At 37.3% G+C, this 12,950-nt stretch overlaps 1 protein-coding gene across 7 annotated transcripts in view; it reads left to right on the forward strand.

Moving 5' to 3' along the window:
- LOC130917518 (serine/threonine-protein kinase BRSK2-like) overlaps positions 1-12,950 on the forward strand; it is a 288,068-nt gene that overhangs the window by 134,746 nt on the left and 140,372 nt on the right. For all 7 annotated transcript variants that reach the window (XM_057839011.1, XM_057839021.1, XM_057839049.1 and 4 more), the window contains 5 exons: positions 3,693-3,724; positions 4,037-4,201; positions 4,308-4,405; positions 5,826-5,976; positions 8,654-8,714. In XM_057839011.1, coding sequence (XP_057694994.1) covers positions 3,693-3,724; positions 4,037-4,201; positions 4,308-4,405; positions 5,826-5,976; positions 8,654-8,714 — 507 coding nt within the window. The remainder of the gene's footprint in view (positions 1-3,692; positions 3,725-4,036; positions 4,202-4,307; positions 4,406-5,825; positions 5,977-8,653; positions 8,715-12,950) is intronic.

Below are 12,950 nucleotides of genomic sequence, written 5' to 3' on the forward strand. Positions count from 1 at the left end.
TTTACCTATTCTTTAAAATACTGTATGGAATTATAGTGTCAATGTAAAATACTTTTCTACTCCATTTATGCTCTACCAATGCCCTGATGAGTGCACAGAGCCCTGACATTTTAACTGCCCCAAAAAGCCCTATTTCTTTTCTTTTATAGAGAGTGTTCGGGTTGAACACTCTGGATGAACATGCCCTTATGCCCGGCCACGCGTGTCCCTACGGCAGCAGCGTTGTTTCACCTATCTTCCGTCTAGGCTCTGCTTGGCGAAAACACTTTTCCAACCTACTGAACACGTACTACTAACAGTAAACAATCACATTTGTTGTTTTTAAGTTTCTAATGCTGATCTGAGAGGCAAATTGTTCATGCTCGTACAAGCATGCGCGCCATGCACAAGTTTAATAGTTACCCTTTAGGCCGGAGGTGGCAGTTGCAAATAAAAAAAAGTGACTCCATATAAACTCCATATAACACCTTTAAAAATGCAATTTCAAAAACATTGAGATGCCGCTTTTCCTCACGAGGGTCGTGGGGGTGCTGGAGCCTATAATATGAGGAATTAAAAAAAAAAAAAAAAGGTCAGTGCAAGTGCGTAAACTGAACAGAAAACTGATCAGAGATGCAGCCAAGAGGCCCATGATCACTCTGGATGAACTGCAGAGATCTACAGCTGAGGTGGGAGAGTCTGTCCATAGGACAACAATCAGTCGTACACTGCACAAATCTGGCCTTGATGGAAGAGTGGCAAGAAGAAAGCCATTCCTCAAAGATATCCATAAAAAGTCTCGTTTAAAGTTTGCCACAAGCCACCTGGGAGACACACCAAACATGTGGAAGAAGGTGCTCTGGTCAAATGAAACCAAAATTGAACTTTTTGGCCACAATGCAAAACGATATGTTTGGCGTAAAAGCAACACAGCTCATCACCCTGAACACACCATCCCCACTGTCAAACATGGTGGTGGCAGCATCATGGTTTGGGCCTGCTTTTCTTCAGCAGGGACAGGAAAGATGGTTAAAATTGACGGGAAGATGAATGCAGCCAAATACAGGAACATTCTGGAAGAAAACCTGTTGGTATCTGCACAAGACCTGAGACTGGGACGGAGATTTATCTTCCAACAGGACAATGATCCAAAACATAAAGCCAAATCTACAATGGAATGGTTCAAAAATAAACGTATCCTTGTGTTAGAATGGCCAAGTCAAAGTCCAGACCTGAATCCAATCGAGAATCTGTGGAAAGAGCTGAAGACTGCTGTTCACAAATACTCTCCATCCAACCTCACTGAGCTCGAGCTGTTTTGCAAGGAAGAATGGCCAAGAATGTCAGTCTCTCGATGTGCAAAACTGATAGAAACATACCCCAAGCGACTTGCAGCTGTAATTGGAGCAAAAGGTGGCGCTACAAAGTATTAACGTAAGGGGGCCGAATAATATTTCACGCCCCACTTTTCAGTTTTTTATTTGTTAAAAAAGTTTAAATTATCCAATAAATTTTGTTCCACTTCACAATTGTGTCCCACTTGTTGTTGATTCTTGACAAAAAAATTAAAATTTTATATCTTTATGTTTGAAGCCTGAAATGTGGCGAAAGGTTGCAAGGTTCAAGGGGGCCGAATACTTTTGCAAGGCACTGTATATATATATATATATATATATATATATATATATATATATATATATATATATATATATATATATATATATATATATATATATAAGGGCTGTCAAACGATTAAAATTTTTAATCGAGTTAATTACAGCTTAAAAATAAATTAATCGTAATTAATCGCAATTAATCGCAATTCAAACCATCTATAAAATATGCCATATTTTTCTGTATATTATTGTTGGAATGGAAAGATACGACAAACGACGGATATATACATACAACATACTGTACATAAGTACTGTATTTGTTTATTGTAACAATAAATCCACAAATGCCATTATTAACATTCTTTCTGTTAAAGTGATCCACGGATAGAAAGACTTGTAGTTCTTAAAAGATAATTGTTATAGTTACAAGTTATAGTAATTTTATATTAAAACCCCTCTTCATGTTTTTTTTTAATAAAAATGGTAAAATTTTCAATCAAAAGTAGAGTTAATATAATAATAATAAGAATAAAAAGAACAATAATAAAAATAGAGTAACCAAAGTCTAAGTTTTACGTGTATTTTGCATAGCTATTTTGATATGGAATGCCAGTTCATTTTGCATTGTTGTTTAACTGTGTGTCAGAATAGGGCCTCATTACTATAGACTGAAGTGTTCTTTTTGTGAACATTTTTTTTGGGGGAGAGATAGGAATATTATTTTTGTTGTGCTTTCACTAAACGATACTTATGTTTGTTGTGAAGGAGAAGCTTATGCCAATAAATGGCGCGGTCCAAAGAACGCCTGTGTCCACTCGCCTTTACTGTATAACATATATCTGTACATATCTTACCCAAAATACAACAAGAGACACATAATTGCCACTAAAAGAAAGAAAACTTACCGAAATATGTGTGGAGCACAAATAGCAATTTGCATTGCATTGTGAATACAGCATAAACGTCTCACAACTACTAATTCTCCCACGTTTAGAACAAATAACAGTATGAGTATGGAACGGCGCTACCCCCAAGCGGTCGGTGGCATTCTCTTCACTCTTAATGTCCATAAACGGCCTCATTGTAATCTGTTTGAGGCAATCGGCGAGCGGGTCATTTAGTGCATGCGTTAATTGCGTCAAATATTTTAACGTGATTAATTTAAAAAATTAATTAACGCCCGTTAACGCGATAATTTTGACAGCCCTAACATATATATATATACACACATACACATACTGTATATATACATATATATACACAGTGTTGTCACAGATTACTTAAAAAAGTAATATAATTATTGATTAGTGATTACACCTCAAAAAAGTAAACTAGTTACTTTACTGATTACTTTATTATCAAAGTAACTAAGGTACTTTAAAATTAATTTATCAGTTACTTTTTACCAATTTTCTCCTTTTGCTGCCTCAACATCGCATGTAATTGAATTTTTCACATAAGGCTTATGGGGTTTAATTAGTCGATGGAGTTGATTTCAGCCACCATTGATTCACGTTAGCATAGCCACTCCGGAGCCCTGAAACCAACAAATAACTGACAAACTGCACGGAATTTGTTCAAATCGACTCCAACGTCTAATGAAACCCCCGCTAACTCTAAGACTAAGCCTAATGTCAAAAATTCTGAACTTCCCCTGTAAAATAAAGACCTAGTTGTTAAAATGTTGTCCATAAAAGTTGTAAAGCAATAAAACAAACAACAAAAATTTGTGAAATGAACAAGAATCCTACAACATATTTCATAATGGGTCAAAATCATATTTTGAACAGATCATGTGACTCGCGCCTTAGAGACTATCCTTTGCTTTGCTTGGCCAAAACTACACCTGAGGAGGCAAGATGGATATTTAGAATTAAGGCCAGATTTCTTTTTTTCTTTTTTTTTTTTTTTTTTTTAGTTTTGGTTTAGAAGTCCACCTGGAAGAAATACGCTTTCAGTTTAAGCATTAAATCATCATTTTGGTGATGATACATCATTTGATATTAATGATTGCATTATACATAAACCAAAAGTCATTTCTATTGAACAGTGTCTGTTATTTCATTTGATCTTATTTTTTGTTCTCTTGTCTTGCAGTTAGAGCAGATCCAGAAGCATACATGGTACCTGTAAGTAAAAACTTTTTTTCGTGTGTGTTTTCATTTTAATATATAAGAGTAATATTTATTCATCTTCCAAGCTGCTGATCCTGTGACCCAAAATAAAATAAAGCAGTAGAGCATGGATGGATGGATGGATGGAAAATTTACCATCACAGGATTGATTCACTATATTCTTTATGTGGGTGTCAAATGATTGTGATTTGGTCTAACAAACGGTATCAACTAACAAAGCAGAACAACAGCAGTAAAATTAGGTTTAAAGTATACCTGGCATTGAAAGCGACTTTGACTGAGTGAATTCCATTTGTTGTGTTGTAGAGCTGGAAAAAATGAGCCTGAGCCTGAACAGCCCCTCCCCAGAAAGGTTGCCATCAGGTTGCTGGCTACAGCAGACGAGATCGACCCAGATGTCCTGGAGAGTATGCACTCTCTGGGCTGCTTTAGGGATAAAGACAAGTTGACCAAAGACCTACTGTCCGATGAGTGAGTGATTAGCAGACTCACAATTTACTTGGTGAAGGAATAAATAATGCAGCAGAATAAAAATGTCTGTTTTAATATGGATGCATTCACTTTTGTTTCCTTATAGTGACAATCAAGAAAAGATGATCTACTTCCTTCTCCTTGACCGCAAGGAACGATATCCCAGCCAAGAGGACCAGAACCTTCCTCCACGCAATGAGATTGGTAGGGTCATCCAAAAAGAAAAATGACATCCTATTTGTAGGTCCACACAGTAGTTTAAATCTTTCATGATATTTGAAAACTTAAGGCCGGTTCTTAGCAGGCATACAATAAATTCAGTGTGCTGGGTGTCTTAAAGGTCACACCCTCTCTACGCAAAAATGCCCAGCTTGGCACAAAGCGGTCTGTCAAATTTCAAACAGTGAGGTTGATGCTGAGACGAAAATCAAGATGCGCTGCTATTTATACTCGAGAACAGCTACATCACCAATGAAAATCGGGGCCCCATTTGGATTGTTGATTTCATTTTTCTGTGTTCTACCTTGGCCTGTCGCGATAACACATTTTAGTAGGTGACATATTGTGTCATAAATCATTGCCGATATGCATTATTATTCTCAATTTTTGTAGTGACAATACATCCTAATAAATAACCCATTCAAATGCAATAAATTGTTATTCTTAAGTTAAACAAACCATGTTAAAAAACAAAACAAAACACACACACACAATGCATAACGAGTAATCTGAAAGCTAGCTAAGTGCAGAACATGAAATAGGTGAGAAACCCAACGCCGTTTTTGTTCGCTGCCAATTAGAGACCATCAAAAGTGTGTATTTTATCCAAAATGAGTTTGTCCTAAAAATTGCGCATGTCTGCAAATTTGAAGCCAAATTATTCATTGCCAATCATATTTTTAATAATGGGTGTCATTTTAAAGCTTGTAAAGAACTACATGAGAGTAATCTCCAGAAATCTTTACTTACATGTTGAACATGACGTGCTTTTATTTTTTTTAAATGTTCACCGGAAGTACGTTCACTAAGCCGCTAACCGTAAGCTTTACACTGAGTAAAAAAAAAAATTACACTTGCCTTATTTTCATAATGCATGTGGTGTCAGTAATATACAGTGGGGAGAACAAGTATTTGATACACTGCCATTGGGAATCAAATACTTGTTCTCCCCACTGTATTTTCTTCTTTTGTGCGCATTGTTTGCAATTGCTGTAAATCAGCGAGTTTTTCATGTTTGAAGTGTCACCCTTCAGGTTTGCGTTTTGAAGACTTCCAATGTTTTATAGCAGGCTCAAGTAGTTAGTACACTCAATGTAGCAATGCTAACATTTTACAATGTTTAATATGTTTCCTTATTTAGTATGTCTGAACTTAAATTCTACGGTGTGTTGATGACGTCTCATATGCAATCAACTCGTACGTGTACTGAGTGCACACGTTTACCGTGCGATAAATTGACTCATTGCGTATTACGACAGGCTTAGTTCTGCCATTGTTTAACCTCTTCGTATTGGGCTTTTTTTGTATTATGTCACCCAAAAAATAGATATGTCAACAAAAAAGATTTATCACTAGTCCTATTTACTTTTTATTCACTCAGTCAACTCTGAATTCTGCTTAGCAGACCCTCCCAGGAAGCGTGTGGACTCACCCATGCTAAGTCGTCATGGGAAGCGGAGACCAGAAAGGAAGTCAATGGAGGTTCTTAGTGTCACAGAGGGAGGATCACCTGTCCCAGTGCGACGAGCCATCGACATGGCAAGTCATGGACAGAGGTAATCGACTGAGCACAAGTCCTTTAGTAAGACCCCTGCCAAAATTGTTGGAATCACAACTCTTGGTGGATGTTCACTCAGTTCTCCAATTGCCATTGGGTATGGAGTAGGTTTAGATGCCACAAATTTAGTTTTGTGCTATTCCAATGAACTTTAATGAAGATAACTGCTGAAGAAGACATGCAAATTTCCACATGTATTGATGATATAGGGTGGCATGTGTGGTAAAGAGCACTGGAGAAATGTGTTTCTTCAAACGATGTAGAATTCCTCTTTTGTTTCACAACAGCAATACATGCATTTAAAAAGAAATAAAATACCAGAATTTAGCCTCAAACAGTATAAAAAAATAACTAAAAAAAAACTCCGCTAGCTTAAATGTTATAAAATGCTATAAAGTTTTTTTTAACAAAGCTCTTAACAAAAAGGTCAAACGCATGTTCCCACAAAAAACATCTAAGTATACTTCCAAACTAAATAACGAATGCACAAACAAACATATTAGCTCAAACAAAAACTTACCTTATGTTGGTTTTTAACATATTCAGCTATGTTAGATGAGTTATGGCATATTCACGGTTGCCACTAGAGGACAGTATATCCACCTAAATCAATACAACTAAACGCAAACACTTTCAAATCAAACGATGACAATGCCACTCAAATTGCACGAATCTTCAAAGCAGCAAAATTTGATTGGAAGCTTTTTCTAATCGAGTTAATCGATTAGATACGGATTAGATACTGATACTGTGTTGCAGAATCTGCAACGCAGTAAATGTTCCAAATCCAATTACTCGATTATTCGAACTAACTAATTGATAGATCGATTATCGATTACTTGAACAATCAATAGCTGCAGCCCTATACTTGCGTGTACTTACTTATACTACAAGCGTACTGACCAACACAGCAAGGCTACCCACGCAATTTCTACAAAAATTCCATTGTCCAGGTTCGTGATTGAAATTCAACATTGGTATGATAAGGCATCTTAAAGTGCATGTGACACGAAAAAGCATGTTTATTTCACAATACACGCGGTATTTTATGCTCCTGAACGATATGGACCGCTTGGATGTGTGTGGAAGCGATCGCTATATTTATTTAGTTTTTTTAATCCCGCGCCGTGAAAATGAGTGACTTCCGGCTTCGGTCTTGCATTGAGGAGGAGGGCGCTGTGACGTGTACGGTAGAAGACGTCCTCTTCACTATACAGCGTACTGTTGTGTATGAGGACGAAGGATTCAGCTGATTTTGCGGATTAATAAGTTTATTTTTCGCATCACGCCAGCCAAACGGCTGCAGAAAAATCATTCTGTATGAGGGAGAGGCGTATGCGCCTTTGTGGAGTTTCAAAAGGTTCCCATTCACCGTGGATATTGGCCAAAACAAGCCCGACTACAGTGGGACCATTGGACTTAGGAGGAAGTGAGTAAACATCTTGTTTAGTATTATGTCAAATATTAATCCAGCTATTACAAAGTAAACACTACAAACTTTCTTTAAATAAAGGACTACTTACGTTTGATCATTGATAGGCATGTAAAAAGCTCTCCTCATGCACATTAGCACGTTAGCTGCACAACAACTGCAGCCACCCTCCTCCGGGGAACGAACTATAAATTGCTCTCCGCCGGGCGGTTTGCCGATCCACGCGAAGACATTCGACAACTCAGTCGTCATGTCAAATAATCCAGGCGAGTTATGTGTGATTTTCCGCTTCGAAGACTTTGAAACATCACTCGGTTCGGGTTAGCATGTCGGCTAGCTGTCACGCCTGGTTTGTTTACATTCTCCGAAGCCGGGGAAGGGAAATGACATTGTCCGATTTAGGTGATATAAAATATCGTTCGGGAGGTGCGACAGTAAAGGTGAAGTCGACAGTTTTGACCATTATGGAGTAATTTTGCCATGTCGTCCTGAATAAATGCATTTTTATTTTTTCATATTCCATTTAGCACAAGACTGTTATTTGTGTCATGACCATGCTGTTTATTTAGCAATTGGGGAAAATACTTGGATAAAAAGAATATCTTGTAAAAATATTGAAGTAAAGAGACAGAAACAATGACATTTTGAGCTCTCTTCGTCGCGTTTTCCTCGTTGTGAATAGTTCCCCCGCGACGGGCTGACTGGTCCTTCTCAAGCCATTTATATAGCTATTGGGGATAAATACTTGGATAAAAAGAATATCCTGTAAAAATATTGGAGTAGAGAGACTGAAACAATGGCGTTTTGCAGCTCTCCTCGTCGCGTTTTCCTCGTTCTGAATAATTCCCCCTCAATGGGCTCAATAGTAAAACCGATGAGCCCAGTCTACCGCTGACGTCATCCACCTGTTGTGGACGCTAAATCCCTATAATGGTAGGCGTAGCTAATCAGCAGATTAAAAGACTAATTTTTCGTCATCTGCGCTTTGCTAAATTGTTCTATATAGTCAAATCGTCTCAAAATATTCTAATTCACATAATAATGCCATTTAAGACTTTTTTTCTCATGTCGTATGCTCTTTAAGGCCTAAAGGGGTAGTAAGGGAATGTTGTGCACTTAAATATTATGATCCTAGCTGCAGTACCAGATTTGGCCACCAATATTACTGCTTTAATTTTTACATGTAAGCTTTCAAGCATTTTTAATAGCTCGCGACTTTTTTGTTATGTGTGTACATGTATAGGTCACGGTCAATCAGTGGAGCATCCTCGGGTCTGTCCATCAGTCCGCTCAGCAGTCCGAGGGTAAGTTTCCATGCTACTGATTTGCTGATAATGCTCCTTCAATGCAGCCTCACTGAGTCGCTTTGCTGCCATGTCATGGCATACAAATACATACAGATACTGTACTGTATGTTACCCCCTCATCATCAGCTCCATCATCCACCTGCGTGACAGGGCTGAATTGTAAAAACATGAAAAGGCCTTAATTCTGTGTGTAATCTGTCTTTAAGACACCACAAAATACAATGTGGACACATCTTGTAAATTGGTACATAGGTGCGGCTTGTAGTGAGATGCACCTTGTAGTCCAAAATATGTGTGTGTATATATATATATATATATATATATATATATATATGTGTGTGTGTGTGTGTGTGTGTGTGTATTTATTTATTTATATATATTTAGGGCAGCTGGTTGGGGGCCAAGGGCGATCGTCTACTTCGCCTGAATAGTAGATCCGCCTATGCTCCTGTATCTCTTTCTCAGTTTATTAAGTAGAAAAGAGGTGACCAATCTCGCGAGCTTCTTACCAAAGGACCAACCCAAGATTATAGACATAGTAGACATCGATTGGTTCAGCACAATCAAATCTAAATGGCTTAAAATGCAAAACGTTGATCAACATTGTCTTCTTTAAGAGGATTCATTTTGATTCAAGTCTGGTATTCATTTAAACGTTTGAGATTTTTCAGTAAAAAATGTGTCAAAAAATCAAATTTGCTTTATATTTTTGATTGCTTTAGAAAAACATGTAGCTTATTATTTTAAATGTGTATCAAACCAATCAAAGGCCCTAATATCAAATTGTGTCTGACTTTGTGAAATCAATAAATCGTTATCCATAGAACTGATACCATGTGTGTGTGTATATATATATATATATATATATATATATATATATATATATGTATATTTATATTTATACTACTTTGCACGTGGCTATCGTTTATTTCGAACACATGCGCGAACGTGCTCTCCATGAGAGCCAAAGTGCAGTGAGGGAGAAGTTGAGAACAGGCCTCTATTGCCTCTTTTAACTTTCTTCTTCTTCTTCACACCGAACATAAAATACACAACAGCACACTCTGTGGCGAAACAATGTAGTACAGTTCCAATCAGTCATACAATAACACTCAACAGCTGGTTAACAGCAAAAGCACGTCATGTTCGTCATATAAATAATGATTTCTGGAGTTAATCCCACATACTTCAGAATTAATATTATAATATGTTGAGTAAATACTACATAATATTCTACACTAAGAATAGCTTTCAAATGACACTCTTCATGACAAATATGATTGGTGATGAATAATTATTATAATTATTATACTACTATTATATATAGTAGTATAGTGTAATAATATTGCTAGAATTTTTTTTTAAGAATTGTTTTGAATAATGTTGGAAAGGCAAAGTCAGTGTTCTGGATCTGTTTACTTTCCATTCTTTTGCACTAGTAAATGCTATCAGCATTTAACCTCATTGTTTATTTGTGATTAATTATTGTTATTTACATGATTATTTGTACTTTAATAAAGAATTTAAGTGTTCCAAAATAGTTTTGTGAATTAATAAGCGTCAAAAAAAATGTCATTGCTAAATTAGTAGAAAAAAGAAAATTCTTAGATTAGTCGATTAATCGTGAAACTAGTCGGCTGACTAATCAGGACAAAATTTGTCGTTTAGGACAGCCCTAGTGTACCAGAACATATTTCCTCCACACCCTTCTCACCTTTTTAACCCCTGACCCATGAAGAGGGCCGCTGGATATGTTCGCCTTAGGCCCCAAAATTGCCAAGTCCGCCACTGTGCAGGAGGCAGGCTTGAGTACAGTTAAAAAAAATAAAATGGAAAAAAAGGATAAGCCTGAGAATGCTCGGTTTTCTTTCTTTGGGCCAAACGAGCAATATTGCTTACGTGGCCAAGGCAGGGCAAACTGACCGTTTGTTTGTGCGTCATGCACGCATAGTGCGTGTATGCATTCTATCAATCCATATAAACTTTGAATAGGAGACTAAACAGGGATTATTTCTGGCTGTTATTTGTGTCATCTTTTTGGAAATGAAAAAATATGATCCCACTGAAATGATGTAGAGCCAACGCGTGTAGTCATTTGATGATGGTCAGTTTGCTCAGCAGGTGTCAGACTCCAAGGTAGTGTGCATGCGGGTTCAATGGAAAAAGGCAGGCTGAACAGGCACACCCAAAAACAGATATTAAGAAAAATTGGAATTGCCTAACATAAGTTAATGCCCCTCTTTACATACACATACAGTGGGGCAAATAAGTATTTAGTTAACCACTAATTGTGCAAGTTCTTCCACTTGAAAATATTAGAGAGGCCTGTAATTGTCAACATGGGTAAACCTCAACCATGAGAAACAGAATGTGGAAAAAAAAAAAAGAAAATCACTTTGTTTGATTTTTAAAGATTTTATTTGCAAATCATGGTGGAAAATAAGTATTTGGTCAATACCAAAAGTTCATCTCAATACTTTGTTATGTACCCTTTGTTGGCAATAACGGAGGCCAAACGTTTTCTGTAACTCTTCACAAGCTTTTCACACACTGTTGCTGGTATTTTGGCCCATTCCTCCATGCAGATCTCCTCTAGAGCAGTGATGTTTTGGGGCTGTCGTTGGGCAACACGGACTTTCAACTCCCTCTACAGTAGGGCTGGGCGATATGGCCTTAAGTACGTATCACGGTAAATTGAGCAGATTTACCTCGATAACGATAAATGACGATAAATTCGCCCAAGCGGACTGTTATATAATTTGAAAATCTGAATCAATGCATGAAATACCGGTACTAATTAACTGTTTCTCATTTATTTATTTACCAGCTTTCACTTTAACAATTGTACATGCAGTCTAAACATTAAGTATATAAAAATTCTTGTAAACAATAAGAATTCAAGTACTATATGGGCATTTATAACAGCTTGTATGACTTGAACAATGTATATTATAAAAATCAATACGACGACTGTGCAAACATGCCATTGTACCACAGTTTGAACAAAACACTTCAAACAGACAACTTATTGTTCATGGCTGCTGTGACGTAATTACTCAACACAAGTGTTTACTTCATGGTTTCAGGTTTTTTTTTTAACCAGAGCATTTTTTTAATACATGCATGCACACACATGCACTCCCCACACAGACACGGACACATTAAAGCTATATTGCTCTTATTCCAATGAAACATTTAAGATTTTATGATGGCAGTAATGAGACAGAATAACAGAATGACAGAAAAAAGCAAGCACACGCAGAAAAATAGCTGTGGCCATTAAACGACCACTGTTGGATTATAATTTATGATGAATGCTTTACCATCATAAAAGATATCAAAGAAATCACACACACAAAGAGATACAAAATAATTCGACATACTATTTTCTAGATGCAGTTCGTGCACAATCCACTCATTAAGTTCAGTCGTTTCGAAAAGGTTAGCGCTGCTATCCGACTCCATCACGTTCATTTGTAGCCGCTGTTAGCCACTAGCATTAGTCTGTGGCCTGGCTACCAGTAGAAAGCACTGAAAACACACGCTCCTGAAATCATGAGAACCAGAGTGGAAAGTGGGTGAAAGCCCGTCTGGAGGCCGCCAAGAGTCTACTTAATGTCGGGTGAAAGTTTGGCTTAGCTCCCCTAAACCCGACTCCGTCACGTTTGCTTGTAGCGTTAGCCGCTAGCGTTAGCCTACCGGGCTTCTGTTTGTTTGAGGTCCTGATAATCATGTGACTTCATACGTAAGCACACTGACTGTGTTCTTAAAGGGAAATGAACATAGCCGAACAACACAGTCAATGTTTTTGTTTTTGATTCTTCCCAGCCTGGTGCAGGTCTACAATTTTGTCTCTGTTGTCCTTCGACAGCTCTTTGTTCTTGGCCATAGTGGAGTTTGGAGTGTGACTGAGGCTGTGGACAGGTGTCTTTTATACCGATAATGAGTTAAAACAGGTGCCATTAATACAGGTAACGAGTGGAGCCTCGTTAGACCTCGTTAGAAGAAGTTAGACCTCTTTGACAGCCAGAAATCTTGCTTGTTTGGTGGTGACCAAATACTTATTTTCCACTCTAATTTGGAAATAAATTCTTTAAAAATCAAACAATTTGATTTTCTGTTCTTTTTTTCCCACATTCTGTCTCTCATGGTTGAGGTTTACCCATGTTGACAATTACAGGCCTCTTTAATCTTTTCAAGTAGGAGAACTTGCACAATTGGTGGTTGACTAAA

This window comes from Corythoichthys intestinalis, chromosome 1, assembly GCF_030265065.1.
Source record: "Corythoichthys intestinalis isolate RoL2023-P3 chromosome 1, ASM3026506v1, whole genome shotgun sequence".
Classification (NCBI taxonomy): domain Eukaryota; kingdom Metazoa; phylum Chordata; class Actinopteri; order Syngnathiformes; family Syngnathidae; genus Corythoichthys; species Corythoichthys intestinalis.